General features: G+C 44.3%; 1 protein-coding gene across 1 annotated transcript in view; it reads right to left on the reverse strand.

The window, feature by feature from the left end:
* Positions 1-27996, reverse strand: part of cntnap2a (contactin associated protein 2a) — a 383710-nt gene that overhangs the window by 60458 nt on the left and 295256 nt on the right. The window contains exons 14-15 of the mRNA XM_065007055.1: positions 27846-27961; positions 27480-27564 (exon numbers count right to left, since the gene is read on the reverse strand). Of these exons, the coding sequence (XP_064863127.1) occupies positions 27480-27564; positions 27846-27961 (201 nt within the window). The remainder of the gene's footprint in view (positions 1-27479; positions 27565-27845; positions 27962-27996) is intronic.

The raw sequence follows: 27996 nt of genomic DNA on the forward strand, positions 1-27996 counted from the left end.
TCTTCCAGACTGCTGCTCTTCCAGACAACTCTCTTCCAGACTGATCTCTTCCAGACAACTCTCTTCCAGGCAGCTTTATTCCAGGCAGCTCTATTCCAGACAGCTTTATTCCAGGCAGCTCTATTCCAGACAGCTCTCATTCAGACAGCTCTCTTCCAGGCAGCTTTATTCCAGGCAGCTCTATTCCAGACAGCTCTCATTCAGACAACTCTCTTCCAGGCAGTTTTATTCCAGGCAGCTCTATTCCAGACAGCTCTCTTCCAGGCAGCTTTATTCCAGGCAGCTCTATTCCAGACAGCTCTCATTCAGACAGCTCTCTTCCAGGCAGCTTTATTCCAGACAGCTCTCATTCAGACAGCTCTCTTCCAGGCAGCTCTATTCCAGACAGCTCTCTTCCAGGCAGCTTTATTCCAGGCGGTTCTATTCCAGACAGCTTTATTCCAGGCAGCTTTATTCCAGGCAGCTCTATTCCAGACAGCTCTCTTCCAGACAGCTCTCTTCCAGCCTGCTCTATTTCAGACAACTCTCTTCCAGACTGCTCTCTTCAAGACAAGTCTCTTCTAGACTGCTCTCTTCCAGACAACTCTCTTCCAGACTGCTCTCTTCCAGACAACTCTCTTCCAGACTGCTCTCTTCCAGACAACTTTCTTCCAGACTGCTCTCTTCCAGACAACTCTCTTCCAGACTGCTCTCTTCCAGACAACTCTCTTCCAGACAGCTCTCTTCCAGGCAGCTTTATTCCAGGCGGCTCTATTCCAGACAGCTCTCACTCAGACAGCTCTCTTCCAGGCAGCTTTATTCCAGACTGCTCTCTTCAAGACAAGTCTCTTCTAGACTGCTCTCTTCCAGACAACTCTCTTCCAGACTGCTCTCTTCCAGACAACTCTCTTCCAGACTGCTCTCTTCCAGACAACTTTCTTCAAGACTGCTCTCTTCCAGACAACTCTCTTCCAGACTGCTCTCTTCCAGACAACTCTCTTCCAGACTGCTCTCTTCAAGACAAGTCTCTTCTAGACTGCTCTCTTACAGACAACTCTCTTCCAGAATGCTCTCTTCCAGACAACTCTCTTCCAGACTGATCTCTTCCAGACAACTTTCTTCCAGACTGCTCTCTTCCAGACAACTTTCTTCCAGACTGCTCTCTTCCAGACACCTCTCTTCCAGACTGCTCTCTTCCAGACAACTCTCTTCCAGACTGCTCTCTTCCAGACAACTCTCTTCCAGACAGCTCTCTTCCAGGCAGCTTTATTCCAGGCAGCTTTAATCCAGGCAGCTCTCTTCCAGACTGCTCTCTTCCAGACTGCTCTCTTCCAGACAACTCTCTTCCAGACTGATCTCTTCCAGACAACTCTCTTCCAGGCAGCTTTATTCCAGGCAGCTCTATTCCAGACAGCTTTATTCCAGGCAGCTCTATTCCAGACAGCTCTCATTCAGACAGCTCTCTTCCAGGCAGCTTTATTCCAGGCAGCTCTATCCCAGACAGCTCTCATTCAGACAGCTCTCTTCCAGGCAGTTTTATTCCAGGCAGCTCTATTCCAGACAGCTCTCTTCCAGGCAGCTTTATTCCAGGCAGCTCTATTCCAGACAGCTCTCATTCAGACAGCTCTCTTCCAGGCAGCTTTATTCCAGACAGCTCTCATTCAGACAGCTCTCTTCCAGGCAGCTCTATTCCAGACAGCTCTCATTCAGACAGCTCTCTTCCAGGCAACTTTATTTATTCCAGGCAGCTCTATTCCAGACAGCTCTCACTCCGACAGCTCTCTTCCAGGCAGCTTTATTCCAGGCGGCTCTATTCCAGACAGCTCTCACTCAAACAGCTCTCTTCCAGGCAGCTTTATTCCAGGCAGCTTTATTCCAGGCAGCTTTATTCCAGGCAGCTCTCTTCCAGACTGCTCTCTTCCAGACTGCTCTCTTCCAGACAACTCTCTTCCAGACTGATCTCTTCCAGACAACTCTCTTCCAGGCAGCTTTATTCCAGGCAGCTCTATTCCAGACAGCTTTATTCCAGGCAGCTCTATTCCAGACAGCTCTCATTCAGACAGCTCTCTTCCAGGCAGCTTTATTCCAGACAGCTCTCATTCAGACAGCTCTCTTCCAGGCAGCTCTATTCCAGACAGCTCTCATTCAGACAGCTGTCTTCCAGGCAGCTTTATTCCAGGCAGCTCTATTCCAGACAGCTCTCACTCCGACAGCTCTCTTCCAGGCAGCTTTATTCCAGGCGGCTCTATTCCAGACAGCTCTCACTCAGACAGCTCTCTTCCAGGCAGCTTTATTCCAGGCAGCTTTATTCCAGGCAGCTCTATTCCAGACAGCTCTCTTCCAGACAGCTCTCTTCCAGCCTGCTCTATTTCAGACAACTCTCTTCCAGACTGCTCTCTTCCAGACAACTCTCTTCCAGACTGCTCTCTTCAAGACAAGTCTCTTCTAGACTGCTCTCTTCCAGACAGCTCTCTTCCAGACTGCTCTCTTCCAGACAGCTCTCTTCCAGACAACTCTCTTCCAGACTGCTCTCTTCCAGACAGCTCTCTTCCAGACTGCTCTCTTCCAGGCAGCTCTCTTCCAGACAACTCTCTTCCAGACAACTCTCTTCCAGACAACTCTCTTCCAGACTGCTCTCTTCCAGACAGCTCTCATCCAGGCAGCTTTATTCCAGGCAGCTCTATTCCAGACAGCTCTCATTCAGACAGCTCTCTTCCAGGCAGCTTTATTCCAGACAGCTCTCATTCAGACAGCTCTCTTCCAGGCAGCTCTATTCCAGACAGCTCTCATTCAGACAGCTGTCTTCCAGGCAGCTTTATTCCAGGCAGCTCTATTCCAGACAGCTCTCACTCCGACAGCTCTCTTCCAGGCAGCTTTATTCCAGGCGGCTCTATTCCAGACAGCTCTCACTCAGACAGCTCTCTTCCAGGCAGCTTTATTCCAGGCAGCTTTATTCCAGGCAGCTCTATTCCAGACAGCTCTCTTCCAGACAGCTCTCTTCCAGCCTGCTCTATTTCAGACAACTCTCTTCCAGACTGCTCTCTTCCAGACAACTCTCTTCCAGACTGCTCTCTTCAAGACAAGTCTCTTCTAGACTGCTCTCTTCCAGACAACTCTCTTCCAGACTGCTCTCTTCCAGACAACTCTCTTCCAGACTGCTCTCTTCCAGACAACTCTCTTCCAGAATGCTCTCTTCCAGGCAGCTTTATTCCAGGCGGCTCTATTCCACACAGCTCTCACTCAGACAGCTCTCTTCCAGGCAGCTTTATCCCAGGCAGCTTTATTCCAGGCAGCTCTCTTCCAGACTGCTCTCTTCCAGACTGCTGCTCTTCCAGACAACTCTCTTCCAGGCAGCTCTATTCCAGACAGCTCTCATTCAGACAACTCTCTTCCAGGCAGTTTTATTCCAGGCAGCTCTATTCCAGACAGCTCTCTTCCAGGCAGCTTTATTCCAGGCAGCTCTATTCCAGACAGCTCTCATTCAGACAGCTCTCTTCCAGGCAGCTTTATTCCAGACAGCTCTCATTCAGACAGCTCTCTTCCAGGCAGCTCTATTCCAGACAGCTCTCTTCCAGGCAGCTTTATTCCAGTTCTATTCCAGACAGCTTTATTCCAGGCAGGTTCTATTCCAGACAGCTTTATTCCAGGCAGCTTTATTCCAGCTCTCTTCAAGACAAGCTCTAGATTCCAGACAGCTCTCTTCCAGACAGCTCTCTTCCAGCCTGCTCTCTTTCAGACAACTCTCTTCCAGACTGCTCTCTTCAAGACAAGTCTCTTCTAGACTGCTCTCTTCCAGACAACTCTCTTCCAGACTGCTCTCTTCCAGACAACTCTCTTCCAGACTGCTCTCTTCCAGACAACTTTCTTCCAGACTGCTCTCTTCCAGACAACTCTCTTCCAGACTGCTCTCTTCCAGACAACTCTCTTCCAGACTGCTCTCTTCCAGACAACTCTCTTCCAGACAGCTCTCTTCCAGGCAGCTTTATTCCAGGCGGCTCTATTCCAGACAGCTCTCACTCAGACAGCTCTCTTCCAGGCAGCTTTATTCCAGGCAGCTTTAATCCATGCAGCTCTCTTCCAGACTGCTCTCTTCCAGACTGCTCTCTTCCAGACAACTCTCTTCCAGACTGATCTCTTCCAGACAACTCTCTTCCAGGCAGCTTTATTCCAGGCAGCTCTATTCCAGACAGCTTTATTCCAGGCAGCTCTATTCCAGACAGCTCTCATTCAGACAGCTCTCTTCCAGGCAGCTTTATTCCAGGCAGCTCTATCCCAGACAGCTCTCATTCAGACAGCTCTCTTCCAGGCAGTTTTATTCCAGGCAGCTCTATTCCAGACAGCTCTCTTCCAGGCAGCTTTATTCCAGGCAGCTCTATTCCAGACAGCTCTCATTCAGACAGCTCTCTTCCAGGCAGCTTTATTCCAGACAGCTCTCATTCAGACAGCTCTCTTCCAGGCAGCTCTATTCCAGACAGCTCTCATTCAGACAGCTCTCTTCCAGGCAACTTTATTTATTCCAGGCAGCTCTATTCCAGACAGCTCTCACTCCGACAGCTCTCTTCCAGGCAGCTTTATTCCAGGCGGCTCTATTCCAGACAGCTCTCACTCAAACAGCTCTCTTCCAGGCAGCTTTATTCCAGGCAGCTTTATTCCAGGCAGCTTTATTCCAGGCAGCTTTATTCCAGGCAGCTCTCTTCCAGACTGCTCTCTTCCAGACTGCTCTCTTCCAGACAACTCTCTTCCAGACTGATCTCTTCCAGACAACTCTCTTCCAGGCAGCTTTATTCCAGGCAGCTCTATTCCAGACAGCTTTATTCCAGGCAGCTCTATTCCAGACAGCTCTCATTCAGACAGCTCTCTTCCAGGCAGCTTTATTCCAGGCAGCTCTATCCCAGACAGCTCTCATTCAGACAGCTCTCTTCCAGGCAGTTTTATTCCAGGCAGCTCTATTCCAGACAGCTCTCTTCCAGGCAGCTTTATTCCAGGCAGCTCTATTCCAGACAGCTCTCATTCAGACAGCTCTCTTCCAGGCAGCTTTATTCCAGACAGCTCTCATTCAGACAGCTCTCTTCCAGGCAGCTCTATTCCAGACAGCTCTCATTCAGACAGCTCTCTTCCAGGCAGCTTTATTTATTCCAGGCAGCTCTATTCCAGACAGCTCTCACTCCGACAGCTCTCTTCCAGGCAGCTTTATTCCAGGCGGCTCTATTCCAGACAGCTCTCACTCAAACAGCTCTCTTCCAGGCAGCTTTATTCCAGGCAGCTTTATTCCAGGCAGCTCAATTCCAGACAGCTCTCTCCCAGACAGCTCTCTTCCAGACTGCTCTCTTCAAGACAAGTCTCTTCTAGACTGCTCTCTTCCAGACAACTCTCTTCCAGACTGCCCTCTTCCAGACAACTCTCTTCCAGACTGCTCTCTTCCAGACAACTCTCTTCCAGACTGCTCTCTTCCAGACAACTCTCTTCCAGACTGCTCTCTTCCAGACAACTTTCTTCCAGACTGCTCTCTTCCAGACAACTCTCTTCGACTGCTCTCTTCCAGACAACTCTCTTCCATACTGCTCTCTTCCAGACAACCCTCTTCCAGACAGCTCTCTTCCAGGCAGCTTTATTCCAGGCGGCTCTATTCCAGACAGCTCTCATTCAGACAGCTCTCTTCCAGGCAGCTTTATTCCAGGCAGCTTTATTCCAGGCAGCTCTATTCCAGACAGCTCTCTTCCAGACAGCTCTCTTCCAGCCTGCTCTATTTCAGACAACTCTCTTCCAGACTGCTCTCTTCCAGACAACTCTCTTCCAGACTGCTCTCTTCAAGACAAGTCTCTTCTAGACTGCTCTCTTCCAGACAACTCTCTTCCAGACTGCTTTATTCCAGGCAGCTTTATTCCAGGCAGCTCTCTTCCAGACTGCTCTCTTCCAGACTGCTCTCTTCCAGACAACTCTCTTCCAGACTGATCTCTTCCAGACAACTCTCTTCCAGGCAGCTTTATTCCAGGCAGCTCTATTCCAGACAGCTTTATTCCAGGCAGCTCTATTCCAGACAGCTCTCATTCAGACAGCTCTCTTCCAGGCAGCTTTATTCCAGGCAGCTCTATCCCAGACAGCTCTCATTCAGACAGCTCTCTTCCAGGCAGTTTTATTCCAGGCAGCTCTATTCCAGACAGCTCTCTTCCAGGCAGCTCTATTCCAGACAGCTCTCATTCAGACAGCTCTCTTCCAGGCAGCTTTATTCCAGACAGCTCTCATTCAGACAGCTCTCTTCCAGGCAGCTCTATTCCAGACAGCTCTCATTCAGACAGCTCTCTTTCAGGCAGCTTTATTTATTCCAGGCAGCTCTATTCCAGACAGCTCTCACTCCGACAGCTCTCTTCCAGGCAGCTTTATTCCAGGCGGCTCTATTCCAGACAGCTCTCACTCAGACAGCTCTCTTCCAGGCAGCTTTATTCCAGGCAGCTTTATTCCAGGCAGCTCTATTCCAGACAGCTCTCTTCCAGACAGCTCTCTTCCAGACTGCTCTCTTCAAGACAAGTCTCTTCTAGACTGCTCTCTTCCAGACAACTCTCTTCCAGACTGCTCTCTTCCAGACAACTCTCTTCCAGACTGCTCTCTTCCAGACAACTCTCTTCCAGACTGCTCTCTTCCAGACAACTTTCTTCCAGACTGCTCTCTTCCAGACAACTCTCTTCCAGACTGCTCTCTTCCAGACAACTCTCTTCCAGACTGCTCTCTTCCAGACAACCCTCTTCCAGACAGCTCTCTTCCAGGCAGCTTTATTCCAGGCGGCTCTATTCCAGACAGCTCTCATTCAGACAGCTCTCTTCCAGGCAGCTTTATTCCAGGCAGCTTTATTCCAGGCAGCTCTATTCCAGACAGCTCTCTTCCAGACAGCTCTCTTCCAGCCTGCTCTATTTCAGACAACTCTCTTCCAGACTGCTCTCTTCCAGACAACTCTCTTCCAGACTGCTCTCTTCAAGACAAGTCTCTTCTAGACTGCTCTCTTCCAGACAACTCTCTTCCAGACTGCTCTCTTCCAGACAACTCTCTTCCAGACAGCTCTCTTCCAGGCAGCTTTATTCCAGGCGGCTCTATTCCAGACAGCTCTCACTCAGACAGCTCTCTTCCAGGCAGCTTTATTCCAGGCAGCTTTATTCCAGGCAGCTCTATTCCAGACAGCTCTCTTCCAGACAGCTCTCTTCCAGCCTGCTCTATTTCAGACAACTCTCTTCCAGACTGCTCTCTTCCAGACAACTCTCTTCCAGACTGCTCTCTTCAAGACAAGTCTCTTCTAGACTGCTCTCTTCCAGACAACTCTCTTCCAGACTGCTCTCTTCCAGACAACTCTCTTCCAGACAGCTCTCTTCCAGGCAGCTTTATTCCAGGCGGCTCTATTCCAGACAGCTCTCACTCAGACAGCTCTCTTCCAGGCAGCTTTATTCCAGGCAGCTTTATTCCAGGCAGCTCTATTCCAGACAGCTCTCTTCCAGACAGCTCTCTTCCAGCCTGCTCTATTTCAGACAACTCTCTTCCAGACTGCTCTCTTCCAGACAACTCTCTTCCAGACTGCTCTCTTCAAGACAAGTCTCTTCTAGACTGCTCTCTTCCAGACAACTCTCTTCCAGACTGCTCTCTTCCAGACAACTCTCTTCCAGACTGCTCTCTTCCAGACAACTTTCTTCCAGATTGCTCTCTTCCAGACAACTCTCTTCCAGACTGCTCTCTTCCAGACAAGTCTCTTCCAGACTGCTCTCTTCCAGACAACTCTCTTCCAGACAGCTCTCTTCCAGGCAGCTTTATTCCAGGCGGCTCTATTCCAGACAGCTCTCACTCAGACAGCTCTCTTCCAGGCAGCTTTATTCCAGGCAGCTTTATTCCAGGCAGCTCTAATCCAGACAGCTCTCTTCCAGACAGCTCTCTTCCAGCCTGCTCTATTTCAGACAACTCTCTTCCAGACTGCTCTCTTCCAGACAACTCTCTTCCAGACTGCTCTCTTCAAGACAAGTCTCTTCTAGACTGCTCTCTCCCAGACAACTCTCTTCCAGACTGCTCTCTTCCAGACAACTCTCTTCCAGACAACTCTCTTCCAGACTGCTCTCTTCAAGACAAGTCTCTTCTAGACTGCTCTCTTCCAGACAACTATCTTCCAGACTGCTCTCTTCCAGACAACTCTCTTCCAGACAACTTTCTTCCAGACTGCTCTCTTCCAGACAACTCTCTTCCAGACTGCTCTCTTCCAGACAACTCTCTTCCAGACTGCTCTCTTCCAGACAACTCTCTTCCAGACTGCTCTCTTCCAGGCAGCTTTATTCCAGGCGGCTCTATTCCAGACAGCTCTCACTCAGACAGCTCTCTTCCAGGCAGCTTTATTCCAGGCAGCTTTATTCCAGGCAGCTCTATTCCAGACAGCTCTCTTCCAGACAGCTCTCTTCCAGCCTGCTCTATTTCAGACAACTCTCTTCCAGACTGCTCTCTTCCAGACAACTCTCTTCCAGACTGCTCTCTTCAAGACAAGTCTCTTCCAGACTGCTCTCTTCCAGACAACTTTCTTCCAGACTGCTCTCTTCCAGACATCTCTCTTCCAGACTGCTCTCTTCCAGACAACTCTCTTCTAGACTGCTCTCTCCCAGACAACTCTCTTCCAGACTGCTCTCTTCCAGACAACTCTCTTCCAGACTGCTCTCTTCCAGACTGCTCTCTTCCAGACAGCTCTCTTCCAGACAACTCTCTTCCAGACTGCTCTCTTCCAGACAACTCTCTTCCAGATTGCTCTCTTCCAGACAACCCTCTTCCAGACTGCTCTCTTCCAGACAAGTCTCTTCTAGACTGCTCTCTTCCAGACAACTCTCTTCCAGACTGCTCTCTTCCAGACAACTCTCTTCTAGACTGCTCTCTTCCAGACTGCTCTATTCCAGACAGCTCTATTCCAGACAACTCTCATCCAGACTGCTCTCTTCCAGACAACTCTCTTCCAGACTGCTCTCTTCCAGACAACTCTCTTCCAGACTGCTCTCTTCCAGACAACTCTCTTCCAGACTGCTCTCTTCCAGGCAGCTTTATTCCAGGCGGCTCTATTCCAGACAGCTCTCACTCAGACAGCTCTCTTCCAGGCAGCTTTATTCCAGGCAGCTTTATTCCAGGCAGCTCTATTCCAGACAGCTCTCTTCCAGACAGCTCTCTTCCAGCCTGCTGTATTTCAGACAACTCTCTTCCAGACTGCTCTCTTCCAGACAACTCTCTTCCAGACTGCCCTCTTCAAGACAAGTCTCTTCCAGACTGCTCTCTTCCAGACAACTTTCTTCCAGACTGCTCTCTTCCAGACATCTCTCTTCCAGACTGCTCTCTTCCAGACAACTCTCTTCTAGACTGCTCTCTCCCAGACAACTCTCTTCCAGACTGCTCTCTTCCAGACAACTCTCTTCCAGACTGCTCTCTTCCAGACAACTCTCTTCCAGACTGCTCTCTTCCAGACTGCTCTCTTCCAGACAGCTCTCTTCCAGACAACTCTCTTCCAGACTGCTCTCTTCCAGACAACTCTCTTCCAGATTGCTCTCTTCCAGACAACCCTCTTCCAGACTGCTCTCTTCCAGACAAGTCTCTTCTAGACTGCTCTCTTCCAGACAACTCTCTTCCAGACTGCTCTCTTCCAGACAACTCTCTTCTAGACTGCTCTCTTCCAGACTGCTCTATTCCAGACAGCTCTATTCCAGACAACTCTCATCCAGACTGCTCTCTTCCAGACAACTCTCTTCCAGACTGCTCTCTTCCAGACAACTCTCTTCCAGACTGCTCTCTTCCAGACAACACTCTTCCAGACTGCTCTCTTCCAGACAACTCTCTTCCAGACTGATCTCTTCCAGACAACTCTCTTCCAGACTGATCTCTTCCAGACAACTCTCTTCCAGACTGCTCTCTTCCAGACAACTCTCTTCCAGACTGCTCTCTTCCAGACAACTCTCTTCCAGACAGCTCTCTTCCAGGCAGCTTTATTCCAGGCGGCTCTCTTCCTTCCCCCTCTAGACACAGCATCTGCTCTCTAGATCCCTGGATTCTGAGAGAGAATGTATTAATCAATTCTGTCTCTTACTTTACCCTGACTTAGCCTTATATTATTCTGCTTCTCACTGTTCTGCATCTCAGCATTACTATTCACACCAACACACCTCCTTGGAATGACATACTTTAGAAACCCTTACAGAAAATCCCATCTAACATTTTCAATTTTCAATCCAGACTCAACTGAATGGTACAGCAACCCTGATCATTGGTGAAATAGAGAGAGGGAGCGAGAGAGGGAGGGAGGGAGGGAAAGTAGATTACTTCCCACTGGTCACAGACGTAATTTCAACATCTAGTTTTGATTTGTATTTGGTTGAGTTGTCAACTAACACGAATTCAACATTTTAAAAAATCATATATTTTTTAGGTTAAACGTTGGGTGATGACTTTTTGCAAATCCAATCAGTTTTCCACGTTGATTCAACATCATCACATTTAGGGCTCTATTTTCGACTGATGCAAAGGAGGTGGAACTGTCAAACGCACGTTAGTTTTACATTTTGTCATGTAAAAACTGGCGCACTGGCATCTTCCAGCCCTAATGCCAGGTTTGTCAATTTACCTGTCTAACATCAGCTTGGTGCACTGAGGGGAGGGGTGGCAATATTTGAGGTGTGTCCTTAAAAACAAGCGCAAAAGTGACAATTCCATGCAGCGCTAATGGGAAGTTTTAAGACCATCAAAAAGCAGGTCTTAACGATAATGCAGCTGATCATTTCATGGATTTTTAGAGCAGAAGCGCAGCCTATCCAACCTTAATGCACAGTGTCCATCACGGAACCAGAGATGTGCCTTTTGTGACTTTTGTGACAATAAATCTCATAATTAGGAACAAAAAGAACCATTGGTTTCCCCCCATTTCATTTAATTTGATTTAAAACTCAGCATAGCCTCCCCTCCCCTTAATCAAGGCTGGTTAAGCAGCATCACATATGGGCGTCGTTATCCTGGAAATGATCCAAGAAGACCATGAATAAAGGGATTTTAATAAATGGTCTACTGAGAGAGCTTTGAAATATTTTGGAGGTTTTTGATGTCATGACTTTTAATCATTCACAATTCATATACCTGCATACTTCATTTGGCTTGTTTCGGTAGGTTATCCCTTCTTCATTTTCAAAGAGCTCCCCTTGTCCGACACTCCATTCCAAACTATTCCGTTCTCCTATAATGCCAAATCAACGGCACATAAAAATCTGCCTCTCACATAGGCAACGATACAATTGACAGGAGCCTAGCATTTTTTAAATTATATATATTTTTATTAAAAACATACTGTATGCTTGCAGTGAAGCCGCTCAACAACTACATTACATTAGTCATCTAACAGACTCCCACCCAGAGCAACACACAGAAGCAACCAGGGTCAACACCCGGCTCTAGGGCACGTCGACAGATCTCCCACAAGGTCAAAAATGGGGACATAAACAAGCGATCCATCAGCCACCAGCCCAAGCTCCTAACCTCCAAGATCCCCCACATTCCCCCAAGAGCTGCCCCTCAACCATCCAATACCCTCCCACAGCCCGCCCCCCCCCAGAAAAACAAAAAAATATATATAATTCCATTCCCCACACCCAATACCCCCCCACAATTTACCGACAACCAACAAAATGAACAAAACAGAAAAAAGAGAAAGAAAACGGAAAACAGAAAACAACAATGCAAAAAAACCATCAAGGACAACAAAAATCATAACAGAAAAGGTCAACTGAATATATTTGAGTGCATGTATGGCACTATTTACATGTGTCCGGCAAACTGGCAAACTGGCATTAGCTGTAACAACATTGTCCCACTGTGTCATTCAAACGTACTTTTTGTTATGTTTTATTTTTTAAACTTTTATCTTTGACCATCATTCTGTCCCCCGCCCTGCAACTCCACTCCCACTTGTCTCCAATTCCACATCCCAACCCTCAGCTTCCCTCAGCCCATCCCACCTGTCTCCAGTTCCACATCCCAACCCTCAGCTTCCCTCAGCCCATCCCACCTGTCTCCAGTTCCACACCCCAACCCTCAGCTTCCCTCAGCCCATCCCACCTGTCTCCAGTTCCACATCCCAACCCTCTGCTTCCCTCAGCCCATCCCACCTGTCTCCAATTCCACATCCCAACCCTCAGCTTCCCTCAGCCCATCCCACCTGTCTCCAGTTCCACATCCCAACCCTCAGCTTCCCTCAGCCCATCCCACCTGTCTCCAGTTCCACATCCCAACCCTTAGCTTCCCTCAACCCATCCCACCTGTCTCCAGTTCCACATCCCAACCCTCAGCTTCCCTCAGCCCATCCCACCTGTCTCCAGTTCCGCATCCCAACCCTCAGCTTCCCTCAACCCATCCCACCTATCTCCAGTTCCACATCCCAACCCTCTGCTTCCCTCAGCCCATCCCACCTGTCTCCAGTTCCACATCCCAACCCTCAGCTTCCTTCAGCCCCTCCCACCTGTCTCCAGTTCCACATCCCAACCCTCTGCTTCCCTCAGCCCCTCCCACCTGTCTCCAGTTCCACATCCCAACCCTCTGCTTCCCTCAGCCCCTCCCACCTGTCTCCAGTTCCACATCCCAACCCTCAGCTTCCCTCAACCCATCCCACCTGTCTCCAGTTCCACATCCCAACCCTCAGCTTCCCTCAGCCCATCCCACCTGTCTCCAGTTCCACATCCCAACCCCCAGCTTCCCTCAGCCCCTCCCACCTGTCTCCAGTTCCACATCCCAAACCTCTGCTTCCCTCAGCCCCTCCCACCTGTCTCCAGTTCCACATCCCAACCCTCAGCTTCCCTCAGCCCCTCCCACCTGTCTCCAGTTCCACATCCCAACCCTCTGCTTCCCTCAGCCCCTCCCACCTGTCTCCAGTTCCACATCCCAACCCTCAGCTTCCCTCAACCCATCCCACCTGTCTCCAGTTCCACATCCCAACCCTCAGCTTCCCTCAGCCCCTCCCACCTGTCTCCAGTTCCACATCCCAACCCTCAGCTTCCCTCAGCCCCTCCCACCTGTCTCCAGTTCCACATCCCAACCCTCTGCTTCCCTCAGCCCCTCCCACCTGTCTCCAGTTCCACATCCCAACCCTCAGCTTCCCTCAGCCCCTCCCACCTGTCTCCAGTTCCACATCCCAACCCTCTGCTTCCCTCAGCCCATCCCACCTATCTCTGCTGGCCAGCCTCTTTGGATTTCTACACACCATATATCGAATAGAATCCACAGATTGTGAGTTAAAGATAAATACTTTCATTAAAAGTATTAGTATATTAGTAATTGATTGACCAGATCTCCCATCAGTACTATTTCAAGGGTCAATTTTAGATCAATGTTATGCATTTTCAACCATTCCTAAACCTGAGACCAGAAACAGGCTACCTGAGGGCAATACCAAAATAAATGCTCTATTGATTCTGTATCCTCACAAAAAAATCTTTTTTTTTTGGTTATTATGGCCAAACAGTTCCATTTTTGTTTCAGCAGACCAGAGGACATTTCTCCAAAAAGTACAATCTTTGTCCCCATGTTCAGTTGCAAACCGTAGTCTGGCTTTCTTATGGCGGTTTTGGAGCAGTGGCTTCTTCCTTGCTGAGCGGCCTTTCAGGTTATGTCGATATAGGACTCGTTTTACTGTGGATATAGATAATTTTGTAACTGTTTCCTCCAGCATCTTCACAAGGTCCTTTGCTGTTGTTCTGGGATTGATTTGCACTTGTTGCACCAAAGTACGTTCATCTCTAGGAGACAGAACGCATCTCCTTCCTGAGCGGTATGGTGGCTGCATGGCCCCATGGTGTTTATACGTGCGTACTATTATTTGTACAGTTGAACGTGGTACCTTCAGGCATTTGTAAATTGCTCCCAAGGATGAACAAGACTTGTGGAGGTCGACACATTTTTTTCTGAGGTCTTGGCCGATTTCTTTTGATTTTCCCATGATGTTTTCCCATGATTAAGCAAAGAGGCACTGAGTTTGAAGGTAGGCCTTGAAATAGATCCACAGGTACACCTCCGATTGACTCAAATTATGTCAAGTAGCCTATCAGAAGCTTCTAAAGCCATGACATAATTTTCAGAAATTTTCCAAGCTGTTTAAAGGCACAGTCAACTTAGTGTATGTAAACTTCTGACCCACTGGAATTGTGATGCAGTGAATTTTAAGTGAAATAATCTGTCTGTAAACAATTATTGGAAAAATTACTTGTGTCATGCACAAAGTAGATGTCCTAACCGCTTGCCAAAACTATAGTTTGTTAAAATAAATTTGTGGAGTGGTTGAAAAACAAGTTTTAATGGCTAAAACCTAAGTGTATGTAAACTTCCGACTTCAACTGTAGCTGTGAACTAATTTGTCATTTAGGGTAGGACATCTCTTAAAACTTATGAATGGTGGCTCTGGAAGACTTGGAGTAGTAGCGAATCACTTTGGATGATTCCCCAATTCTTTTAAATGATTATTTGAATGTTCTCTGCTTCAGTGCTGTATGTTGTAACAAATGACACTCTGTCTGATGCATCACGAGGCACTCCACTTCTCAATGAGTTCTCTCTGTCAAGTCATCCAGCCCTTATACCTGCATCTTTCAGGACTTGAGTGCTATATCTCCGATTCAAGAAGGGATTCTCCAATTCAGCAGATTTGACACTGTAGTCTGTTTCCTGACTCTATGGAATTGGCCATATGGAATGTTCTCTTTTAGCCTTTTGGGGTGAAAGCTGTCTGCCCTCAAAATGGTTTTACCATCTGTAGGCTTCCTAAAGATTGATGTGTGCAAACAACCTTAGTCATTTATACTGATGTCAAGGTCCAAAAAAATGAATGGTATCCTTGCTGTTCTCCATAGTTAGTTTGGTGTGAGGGTTAATGAATGTTAACCTTGCTGTTCTCCATAGTTAGTTTGATGTTAGGGTTAATGAATTTTGTCCTTGCTGTACTCCATAGTTAGTTTGGTGTTAAGGTTAATGCATGTTATCCTTGCTGTTCTCCATAGTTAGTTTGATGTTAGGGTAAATTAATGTTATCCTTGCTGTTCTCCATAGTTAGTTTGGTGTCAGGGTAAATGAATGTTATCCTTGCTGTTCTCCATAGTTAGTTTGATGTGAGGGTTAATGAATGTTAACCTTGCTGTTCTCCATAGTTAGTTTGATGTTAGGGTTAATGAATGTTGTCCTTGCTGTACTCCATAGTTAGTTTGATGTTAGGGTTAATGAATGTTATCCTTGCTGTTCTCCATAGTTAGTTTGATGTTAGGGTTAATGAATGTTATCCTTGCTGTTCTCCATAGTTAGTTTGGTGTTAGGGTAAATGAATGTTATCCTTGCTGTACTCCATAGTTAGTTTGGTGTTAGGGTAAATGAATGTTATCCTTGCTGTTCTCCATAGTTAGTTTGATGTTAGGGTAAATGAATGTTAACCTTGCTGTTCTCCATAGTTAGTTTGGTGTTAGGGTAAATGAATGTTATCCTTGCTGTTCTCAATAGTTAGTTTGATGTTAGGGTAAATGAATGGTATCCTTGCTGTTCTCCATAGTTAGTTTGGTGTTAGGGTAAATGAATGTTATCCTTGCTGTTCTCCATAGTTAGTTTGATGTTAAGGTTAATGAATGTTAACCTTGCTGTTCTCCATAGTTAGTTTGGTGTTAGGGTAAATTAATGGTATCCTTGCTGTTCTCCATAGTTAGTTTGATGTTAGGGTAAATGAATGGTATCCTTGCTGTTCTCCATAGTTAGTTTGGTGTTAGGGTTAATGAATGTTATCCTTGCTGTTCTCCATAGTTAGTTTGATGTTAGGGTAAATGAATGTTATCCTTGCTGTTCTCCATAGTTAGTTTGATGTTAGGGTTAATGAATGTTGTCCTTGCTGTACTCCATAGTTAGTTTGATGTGAGGGTTAATGAATGTTATCCTTGCTGTTCTCCATAGTTAGTTTGATGTTACGGTTAATGAATGTTATCCTTGCTGTTCTCCATAGTTAGTTTGGTGTTAGGGTAAATGAATGTTAACCTTGCTGTACTCCATAATTAGTTTGGTGTTAGGGTAAATGAATGTTATCCTTGCTGTTCTCCATAGTTAGTTTGATGTTAAGGTAAATTAATGTTATCCTTGCAGTTCTCCATAGTTAGTTTGGTGTTAAGGTAAATGAATGTTATCCTTGCTGTTCTCCATAATTAGTTTGATGTTAGGGTAAATGAATGTTAACCTTGCTGTTCTCCATAGTTAGTTTGATGTTAGGGTTAATGAATGTTATCCTTGCTGTTCTCCATAATTAGTTTGATGTTAGGGTAAATGAATGTTAACCTTGCTGTACTCCATAGTTAGTTTGATGTTAGGGTTCATGAATGTTATCCTTGCTGTTCTCCATAGTTAGTTTGATGTGAGGGTTAATGAATGTTGTCCTTGCTGTACTCCATAGTTAGTTTGATGTTAGGGTTAATGAATGTTATCCTTGCTGTTCTCCATAGTTAGTTTGGTGTTAAGGTTAATGAATGTTAACCTTGCTGTTCTCCATAGTTAGTTTGAGGTTAGGGTTAATGAATGGTATCCTTGCTGTTCTCCATAGTTAGTTTGATGTTAGGGTAAATTAATGTTATCCTTGCTGTTCTCCATAGTTAGTTTGATGTTAGGGTTAATGAATGTTATCCTTGCTGTTCTCCATAGTTAGTTTGATGTTAAGGTTAATGAATGTTAACCTTGCTGTTCTCCATAGTTAGTTTGGTGTTAGGGTTAATGAATGTTATCCTTGCTGTTCTCCATAGTTAGTTTGATGTTAGGGTAAATGAATATTATCCTTGCTGTTCTCCATAGTTAGTTTGATGTTAGGGTAAATGAATGTTATCCTTGCTGTTCTCCATAGTTAGTTTGATGTTAAGGTTAATGAATGTTAACCTTGCTGTTCTCCATAGTTAGTTTGGTGTTAGGGTAAATGAATGTTATCCTTGCTGTTCTCCATAGTTAGTTTGATGTTAGGGTAAATTAATGGTATCCTTGCTGTTCTCCATAGTTAGTTTGGTGTTAGGGTAAATGAATGTTATCCTTGCTGTTCTCCATAGTTAGTTTGGTGTTAGGGTTAATGAATGTTATCCTTGCTGTTCTCCATAGTTAGTTTGATGTTAAGGTTAATGAATGTTAACCTTGCTGTTCTCCATAGTTAGTTTGGTGTTAGGGTAAATGAATGTTATCCTTGCTGTTCTCCATAGTTAGTTTGATGTTAAGGTTAATGAATGTTAACCTTGCTGTTCTCCATAGTTAGTTTGGTGTTAGGGTTAATGAATGTTATCCTTGCTGTTCTCCATAGTTAGTTTGATGTTAGGGTAAATGAATGTTATCCTTGCTGTTCTCCATAGTTAGTTTGATGTTAAGGTTAATGAATGTTAACCTTGCTGTTCTCCATAGTTAGTTTGGTGTTAGGGTAAATTAATGTTATCCTTGCTGTTCTCCATAGTTAGTTTGATGTTAGGGTAAATTAATGGTATCCTTGCTGTTCTCCATAGTTAGTTTGGTGTTAGGGTAAATGAATGTTATCCTTGCTGTTCTCCATAGTTAGTTTGGTGTTAGGGTTAATGAATGTTATCCTTGCTGTTCTCCATAGTTAGTTTGATGTTAAGGTTAATGAATGTTAACCTTGCTGTTCTCCATAGTTAGTTTGGTGTTAGGGTTAATGAATGTTATCCTTGCTGTTCTCCATAGTTAGTTTGATGTTAGGGTAAATGAATGTTATCCTTGCTGTTCTCCATAGTTAGTTTGATGTTAGGGTAAATGAATGTTATCCTTGCTGTTCTCCATAGTTAGTTTGATGTTAAGGTTAATGAATGTTAACCTTGCTGTTCTCCATAGTTAGTTTGGTGTTAGGGTAAATGAATGTTATCCTTGCTGTTCTCCATAGTTAGTTTGATGTTAGGGTAAATTAATGGTATCCTTGCTGTTCTCCATAGTTAGTTTGGTGTTAGGGTAAATGAATGTTATCCTTGCTGTTCTCCATAGTTAGTTTGGTGTTAGGGTTAATGAATGTTATCCTTGCTGTTCTCCATAGTTAGTTTGATGTTAAGGTTAATGAATGTTAACCTTGCTGTTCTCCATAGTTAGTTTGGTGTTAGGGTAAATGAATGTTATCCTTGCTGTTCTCCATAGTTAGTTTGATGTTAAGGTTAATGAATGTTAACCTTGCTGTTCTCCATAGTTAGTTTGGTGTTAGGGTTAATGAATGTTATCCTTGCTGTTCTCCATAGTTAGTTTGATGTTAGGGTAAATTAATGGTATCCTTGCTGTTCTCCATAGTTAGTTTGGTGTTAGGGTTAATGAATGTTATCCTTGCTGTTCTCCATAGTTAGTTTGATGTTAAGGTTAATGAATGTTAACCTTGCTGTTCTCCATAGTTAGTTTGATGTTAGGGTAAATGAATGTTATCCTTGCTGTTCTCCATAGTTAGTTTGATGTTAGGGTAAATGAATGTTATCCTTGCTGTTCTCCATAGTTAGTTTGGTGTTAGGGTTAATGAATGTTATCCTTGCTGTTCTCCATAGTTAGTTTGATGTTAAGGTTAATGAATGTTAACCTTGCTGTTCTCCATAGTTAGTTTGATGTTAGGGTTAATGAATGTTATCCTTGCTGTTCTCCATAGTTAGTTTGATGTTACGGTTAATGAATGTTATCCTTGCTGTTCTCCATAGTTAGTTTGATGTTAGGGTTAATGAATGTTATCCTTGCTGTTCTCCATAGTTAGTTTGATGTTAGGGTTAATGAATGTTATCCTTGCTGTTCTCCATAGTTAGTTTGATGTTACGGTTAATGAATGTTATCCTTGCTGTTCTCCATAGTTAGTTTGATGTTAGGGTTAATGAATGTTATCCTTGCTGTTCTCCATAGTTAGTTTGATGTTAGGGTAAATGAATGGTATCCTTGCTGTTCTCCATAGTTAGTTTGATGTTAGGGTAAATGAATGGTATCCTTGCTGTTCTCCATAGTTAGTTTGGTGTTAGGGTTAATGAATGTTATCCTTGCTGTTCTCCATAGTTAGTTTGATGTTAGGGTAAATGAATGTTATCCTTGCTGTACTCCATAGTTAGTTTGATGTTAGGGTTAATGAATGTTATCCTTGCTGTTCTCCATAGTTAGTTTGATGTTACGGTTAATGAATGTTATCCTTGCTGTTCTCCATAGTTAGTTTGGTGTTAGGGTAAATGAATGTTAACCTTGCTGTTCTCCATAGTTAGTTTGGTGTTAGGGTAAATGAATGTTATCCTTGCTGTTCTCCATAGTTAGTTTGATGTTAGGGTTAATGAATGTTATCCTTGCTGTTCTCCATAGTTAGTTTGATGTTAAGGTTAATGAATGTTAACCTTGCTGTTCTCCATAGTTAGTTTGGTGTTAGGGTAAATGAATGTTATCCTTGCTGTTCTCCATAGTTAGTTTGGTGTTAGGGTAAATGAATGTTATCCTTGCTGTTCTCCATAATTAGTTTGATGTTAGGGTTAATGAATGGTATCCTTGCTGTTCTCCATAGTTAGTTTGGTGTTAGGGTAAATGAATGTTAACCTTGCTGTACTCCATAATTAGTTTGATGTTAGGGTAAATTAATGTTATCCTTGCTGTTCTCCATAGTTAGTTTGATGTTAGGGTTAATGAATGTTGTCCTTGCTGTACTCCATAGTTAGTTTGATGTGAGGGTTAATGAATGTTATCCTTGCTGTTCTCCATAGTTAGTTTGATGTTAGGGTTAATGAATGTTATCCTTGCTGTTCTCCATAGTTAGTTTGGTGTTAAGGTAAATGAATGTTGTCCTTGCTGTTCTCCATAGTTAGTTTGATGTTAGGGTAAATTAATGTTATCCTTGCTGTTCTCCATAGTTAGTTTGATGTTAGGGTAAATGAATGTTATCCTTGCTGTTCTCCATAGTTAGTTTGATGTTACGGTTAATGAATGTTATCCTTGCTGTTCTCCATAGTTAGTTTGGTGTTAGGGTTAATGAATGTTATCCTTGCTGTTCTCCATAGTTAGTTTGATGTTAGGGTAAATGAATGTTATCCTTGCTGTACTCCATAGTTAGTTTGATGTTAGGGTAAATGAATGTTATCCTTGCTGTTCTCCATAGTTAGTTTGATGTTAGGGTAAATGAATGTTATCCTTGCTGTTCTCCATAGTTAGTTTGATGTTAGGGTAAATGAATGTTATCCTTGCTGTTCTCCATAGTTAGTTTGGTGTTAAGGTTAATGAATGTTAACCTTGCTGTTCTCCATAGTTAGTTTGAGGTTAGGGTTAATGAATGTTATCCTTGCTGTTCTCCATAGTTAGTTTGATGTTAGGGTAAATGAATGTTATCCTTGCTGTTCTCCATAGTTAGTTTGGTGTTAAGGTTAATGAATGTTGTCCTTGCTGTTCTCCATAGTTAGTTTGATGTTAGGGTTAATGAATGTTATCCTTGCTGTTCTCCATAGTTAGTTTGATGTTAAGGTTAATGAATGTTATCCTTGCAGTTCTCCATAGTTAGTTTGATGTGAGGGTTAATGAATGTTATCCTTGCAGTTCTCCATAGTTAGTTTGATGTTAGGGTTAATGAATGTTATCCTTGCAGTTCTCCATAGTTAGTTTGATGTTAGGGTAAATGAATGTTATCCTTGCTGTTCTCCATAGTTAGTTTGATGTTACGGTTAATGAATGTTATCCTTGCTGTTCTCCATAGTTAGTTTGATGTTAGGGTTAATGAATGTTATCCTTGCTGTTCTCCATAGTTAGTTTGATGTTAGGGTAAATTAATGTTATCCTTGCAGTTCTCCATAGTTAGTTTGATGTGAGGGTAAATGAATGTTATCCTTGCTGTTCTCCATAGTTAGTTTGATGTTAGGGTTAATGAATGTTATCCTTGCAGTTCTCCATAGTTAGTTTGATGTGAGGGTTAATGAATGTTATCCTTGCTGTTCTCCATAGTTAGTTTGATGTTAGGGTAAATTAATGTTATCCTTGCTGTACTCCATAGTTAGTTTGATGTTAGGGTAAATGAATGTTATCCTTGCTGTTCTCCATAGTTAGTTTGATGTCAGGGTAAATGAATGTTATCCTTGCTGTTCTCCATAGTTAGTTTGATGTTAGGGTAAATGAATGTTATCCTTGCTGTACTCCATAGTTAGTTTGGTGTTAAGGTTAATGTTGTTAAGGTATTGGTGGAAGGAAATAAGTTCATCTTTTGAGCCGGACCAGAACAAGCAAATATCATCAATATAGCATCCCCACCATATAATCCGGTCAAATAACTGTTTTTTAGAAGGATACAAAATTAAGTAATTTTCCCATTTACCTAAGTACAAACCAGCATAGGAAGGGCTGTAAGCAAGCTCCCATGGCACATCCTTTAACCTGTTTAAAAATACTGTCCTGAAAGATAAAGATGTTATGATTAAGAGTCCATTCAGTCAGTGAGACAGTGAATTCTGTAGGAGGCATCTCAGTTCTCAAGAAATGGTGCATAGCTACCAATCCTTGTTCATGTTCAATGGTGGTGTATAGAGACTCCACATCCATGGTGACTGAAAAGGAAGCTGTTCTATTCCTTCATTTTGTTCAACACATCTGTGGTGTCTTGAAGATGGGCTGGGAGTGACGTCAGAAAAGGCTGAATAAAGTAATCAATGTACTTAGAGATGTGTTCTGTCAGACTTTCATTACCACTAATGACTGGTCTGCCTGTGGGTTTTCCAAGATTCTTGTGGACTTTTAGAAGAAGATAAAGAGAAGCCATCGACTGCCATTGAAAATAGATGTGAACTCATTGTCTGAAATGTGGCCATTCTCCTTAGCTTCTGTGAGGATCCCTTTCACTTCAGTTTTTAGGTCCTCTGTAGGGTTGAAGGCAAGAGATTGGTAGAATTCATCATTGTCACATATTTGTCTTTACTCCACACTACTGTAGCGCCATCTCGGTCTGCTTTAAAAAAAAAACTACAATCCGTCCATTTTTGGACAATGATTTAACTGCATCCCTCTCTGTCTTATAAAGGTTACGTCATGTTTGGTTAGAGTCCATTTGAACAGATTCTCCACCTTAAAATTCACCTTATTGGCAAATGTATTTAGTGTGGCATTCTGGACAATGGATCAAAAGGTGGACTGGATTCTGTAGTTGGAGAGATGTTTTGCTTGTACCAGGCCTTCAGATGTAGATTCCTGTAGAAACAAAAAAGGTCCATCTTTGTACTGAATTCATTGGTTGAGTATGTGGGGGGGGGGCAAAGGACAATCCTTTTGACAAGATCCTTACACAATCATCAGAAAGGGGTTCTCCAGAAATGTTGATCACAACCTTGTTCTGGTCCTGCTCCGTGTGGTTGGACAGCCTTGATTTCTCCCCCCCCCCCCCTCCGTGATGGCCTCTTCCGCATCCTCTCCCTCTCTTGTTGGGGAACCTGCGTGACTCCTCTGAGTGTCTGGGGTGACCCTCATCGTCGCTGCTCCTCTCCCTCTATTGTTGGGGAACCTGCGTGACTCCTCTGAGTGTCTGGGGTGACCCTCATCGTCGCTGCTCCTCTCCCTCTCTTGTTGGGGAACCTGCGTGACTCCTCTGAGTGTCTGGGGTGACCCTCATCGTCGCTGATCCTCTCCCTCTCTTGTTGGGGAACCTGCGTGACTCCTCTGAGTGTCTGGGGTGACCCTCATCGTCGCTGCTCCTCTCCCTCTCTTGTTGGGGAACCTGCGTGACTCCTCTGAGTGTCTGGGGTGACCCTCATCGTCGCTGCTCCTCTCCCTCTCTTGTTGGGGAACCTGCGTGACTCCTCTGAGTGTCTGGGGTGACCCTCATCGTCGCTGCTCCTCTCCCTCTCTTGTTGGGGAACCTGCGTGACTCCTCTGAGTTTCTGGGGTGACCCTCATCGTCGCTGCTCCTCCCCCTCTCTTGTTGGGGAACCTGCGTGACTCCTCTGAGTTTCTGGGGTGACCCTCATCGTCGCTGCTCCTCTCCCTCTCTTGTTGGGGAACCTGCGTGACTCCTCTGAGTTTCTGGGGTGACCCTCATCGTCGCTGCTCGTCAAGTTGAAAGAAACAGATGTTGGCTTCCGCCTCTGTGGATGTGATTCTGAATTCTTTCAGGTTGGTTTTCTCCAGGCAAAGACCTTGCCATCTCTGTAGTCTACTTCATCTCTTCTAAATGTCCTTAGCTTGTCTTGCTTCAATGTCAGAGTGAATGTGTCTATTTTCTCTTTCAAAATATCATCATATTGTGCTTTGTTAGGATTGTCACTGTGTTCTGTAATTTTCCTTTTTACTTCTTCATTTCTGTTGTCTGTCCTTTTTAGATTATTCTATTAGAAGTAGCATTAGGTCAAAATAAGACTTGTTGAGATCAGCCTCCCATGTGTCTCTAAATTCAGTTTTACCTTGTGCTCCATTAGCTGGAAACTTTGTATTACGGAGTCCTCTGGGGATTAGGCCTTTCCTCCAATACTCAGACAAGGTGATAGAATTGAGGTCAAGTTTGGTGTCTTTCTCCATAATGTGTTGCAAGTCTCTGTAAGCCTTGTTCAAGTCCATTCCAGTATTCTCTGTGGCTGTCATCTCATCTAGCAATGAGGTAGTGGTAATACTCATTTGACCCTCTTCATGGGAATAGAAACATCTTGTAGCCTCTTGGGTAAAATCCATAGTTTGAGTTGTAAAATGTCCCCACAGAAAAAAATGACCGTGGAGCTGCTTCCTCTGAGCACTACCCAAGTGCTGTGATTAACTTGTAGACACACAGGAGGAAGGGAAGTGCTGCTGAGGTACACAATAGTACATTTTAGTAGACAGAAGGTGCTCTTTGGTAAAAGGGGTAAATTGGTCATCAAAAAGAAAGGAGGACCAAGGCACTCTTTATATAGTGAATTAAAATGCCTTAATTTGTATGGCTCAATGGAAAACACGTTTACAACGCCGACGTGTTTCGGCTGCATGGCCGTCAGGGAGTACAAAGATATGATAATAGTCCTCTTCTGAACATCTTTTTCAAATCAACCCTGATTAGAAGAGGGAGTGGTTACAGAAGTCATTGGACAACACCTAGTAAGCAATACTATACACATTCAAAAGTGAAATACTGTAGATATGTTATCAAAAATGCAACTGGAAGTTTTTGCTCTGTGGGTTCGGGTTATACATCACATATGTTCTTTCCTGACTTCCACAGAAGTGTTGTTGCTAATGTTGCCATGTGCCTTGAAAGACACAACACATTATGTCCCACTTAATGGAATTTTATAGCTGGTTGAAAGAACACATACACAGAAAGACAAGATTACTCTGTAAAATCATGGTTCAACCTTGCGGAAATGTTAGTTAATATCCGAGCTGTGTTTGTACTTTGACAAAAAGTTCCTACTCAGACAAAAGCTAACAGACAGGAAGGAGCGTGTGTGTGTGTGTGTGTGTGTGTGTGTGTGTGTTTTCCTATGGGAATCAGCCAAATGACCTGATCATGGTTGTGTTGTGTGGAAACCACACAGGGGGGAAGGGAGAGAAAGACTTTTCATCCCACCCCCACATACTGCCATTATGTATCAGTCCTTCTTCCTGACACACTGCCTTTATGTATCAGTCCTTCTTCCTGACACACTGCCATTATGTATCAGTCCTTCTTCCTGACACACTGCCATTATGTATCAGTCCTTCTTCCTGACACACTGCCATTATGTATCAGTCCTTCTTCCTGACACTGCCATTATGTATCAGTCCTTCTTCCTGACACACTGCCATTATGTATCAGTCCTTCTTCCTGACACACTGCCATTATGTATCAGTCCTTCCTGACACACTGCCATTATGTATCAGTCCTTCTTCCTGACACTGCCATTATGTATCAGAGTTTCTTCCTGACACACTGCCATTATGTATCAGTCCTTCTTCCTGACACACTGCCATTATGTATCAGTCCTTCTTCCTGACACTGCCATTATGTATCAGTCCTTCTTCCTGACATACTGCCATTATGTATCAGTCCATCTTCCTGACACACTGCCATTATGTATCAGTCCTTCTTCCTGACATACTGCCATTATGTATCAGTCCTTCTTCCTGACACACTGCCATTATGTATCAGTCCTTCTTCCTGACATACTGCCATTATGTATCAGTCCTTCTTCCTGACACTGCCATTATGTATCAGTCGTTCTTCCTGACACACTGCCATTATGTATCAGTCCTTCTTCCTGACACACTGCCATTATGTATCAGTCCTTCTTCCTGACACACTGCCATTATGTATCAGTCCTTCTTCCTGACATACTGCCATTATGTATCAGTACTTCTTCCTGACACACTGCCATTATGTATCAGTCCTTCTTCCTGACATACTGCCATTATGTATCAGTCCTTCTTCCTGACACTGCCATTATGTATCAGTCCTTCTTCCTGACACACTGCCATTATGTATCAGTCCTTCTTGCCTGTATCAGTCCTTCTTCCTGACACTGCCATTATGTATCAGTCCTTCTTCTGACACACTCCTGACATCAGTCCTTCTTCCTACTGCCATTATGTATCAGTCCTTCTTCCTGACACTGCCATTATGTATCAGTCCTTCTTCCTGACACACTGCCATTATGTATCAGTCCTTCTTCCTGACACTGCCATTATGTATCAGTCCTTCTTCCTGACATACTGCCATTATGTATCAGTCCTTCTTCCTGACACACTGCCATTATGTATCAGTCCTTCTTCCTGACACTGCCTGTCCTTCTTTATGTATCAGTCCTTTCTTCCTGTATCACACACTGCCATTATGTATCAGTCCTTCTTCCTGACATCACTGACACACCATTATGTATCAGTCCTTCTTCCTGACACACTGCCATTATCAGTCCTTTGACATTCCTGACAGTCCTTTTTCCTGACACTGCCATTATGTATCAGTCCTTCTTCCTGACACTGCCATTATGTATCAGTCCTTCTTCCTGACACACTGCCATTATGTATCAGTCCTTCTTCCTGACACACTGTCATTATGTATCAGTCCTTCTTCCTGACACACTGCCATTATGTATCAGTCCTTCTTCCTGACATACTGCCATTATGTATCAGTCCTTCTTCCTGACACTGCCATTATGTATCAGTCCTTCTTCCTGACACTGCCATTATGTATCAGTCCTTCTTCCTGACACACTGCCATTATGTATCAGTCCTTCTTCCTGACACACTGCCATTATGTATCAGTCCTTCTTCCTGACACACTGCCATTATGTATCAGTCCTTCTTCCTGACACTGCCATTATGTATCAGTCCTTCTTCCTGACACACTGCCATTATGTATCAGTCCTTCTTCCTGACACTGCCATTATGTATCAGTCCTTCTTCCTGACACACTGCCATTATGTATCAGTCCTTCTTCCTGACACACTGCCATTATGTATCAGTCCTTCTTCCTGACACACTGCCATTATGTATCAGTCCTTCTTCCTGACACTGCCATTATGTATCAGTCCTTCTTCCTGACATACTGCCATTATGTATCAGTCCTTCTTCCTGACACACTGCCATTATGTATCAGTCCTTCTTCCTGACATACTGCCATTATGTATCAGTCATTCTTCCTGACACACTGCCATTATGTATCAGTCCTTCTTCCTGACATACTGCCATTATGTATCAGTCCTTCTTCCTGACACTGCCATTATGTATCAGTCCTTCCTGACACACTGCCATTATGTATCAGTCCTTCTTCCTGACACACTGTCATTATGTATCAGTCCTTCTTCCTGACACACTGCCATTATGTATCAGTCCTTCTTCCTGACATACTGCCATTATGTATCAGTCCTTCTTCCTGACACACTGCCATTATGTATCAGTCCTTCTTCCTGACATACTGCCATTATGTATCAGTCCTTCTTCCTGACACTGCCATTATGTATCAGTCCTTCTTCCTGACACACTGCCATTATGTGTCAGTCCTTCTTCCTGACACACTGCCATTATGTATCAGTCCTTCTTCCTGACACACTGCCATTATGTATCAGTCCTTCTCTCCCATCATCTAATCTTTAGTTTCCTTCTTCCTGACACACTGAACGTCTCATCTCCCACTAATTTCATTGATGTCCTCAGCCTCAGCTGGGCTCTTCTTTAAATAACACAGTGAGAGACAGGGCCTTGAGCATATTTCATTACATGAGTGAATATTTCAATGTTGGAATTCATCTTGGAGTCCAGCAGGGCAGAGAACTGAAGCAACCTTGAACAAAAGCCTTGGTTTGTCGAACATTAAAGTGCAGGAAGACGGATAGGATAATCAGATGTTAATTAGCGGGTTGTCTAAAGGGGTGACAATCTAACAGGGGGAGAGAGAAACACCACTCCCTCTCACTACCCAGATGACCCCACTACATAAGTGAGGACAAACACACAGCAGACTGATAGTTGAGCCCAAGCAGTAGAAGAAGAACAAGTAGAGAAGACAAGAACACTGCAGTAGAGAAGACAAGAACGCTGCAGTAGAGACGAATAGAACACTGTGTTACCGGGTGTGTTGAGCAGTCGGGACATGAGGCAGCCGTACGACACGTGTTGTTCACAGTGTTCTGCACTGGTGGTAATAGCTGTGACCTGTTACAAACACATGCACGCACACGCATGTATACACACAGACCCAGTCACACACACACACACACACACACACACACACAAACACACACACAAACACATACAAGTCAGTAGTCAATGAAAATGGCCAAGAAGTTAAAGAGTTAACAGGAAAGAAAAAGAGAGTAGGGTGGGATGAAATACTTAACTGAAAGACACCATGAACAGCCATCGAATGGCACAGTATGTGTGTGTGTGTGTGTGTGTGTGTGTGTGTGTGTGTGTGTGTGTGTGTGTGTGTGTACCTGTTCCATAGACGCACTGTAGTTGAGTTGCAGCACAGTGCGTCTCTCTCTGCTAGAGCCGGTCACTGAGGTCTGGGCTGGTAGATTATTTACCACAGTAGTCCACACCTTGTCTTCTGAGAGAGAGAAAGAAAGAGAGAGAGTGAGAGAG

Source organism: Oncorhynchus nerka, linkage group LG22, assembly GCF_034236695.1.
Source record: "Oncorhynchus nerka isolate Pitt River linkage group LG22, Oner_Uvic_2.0, whole genome shotgun sequence".
NCBI lineage: Eukaryota > Metazoa > Chordata > Actinopteri > Salmoniformes > Salmonidae > Oncorhynchus > Oncorhynchus nerka.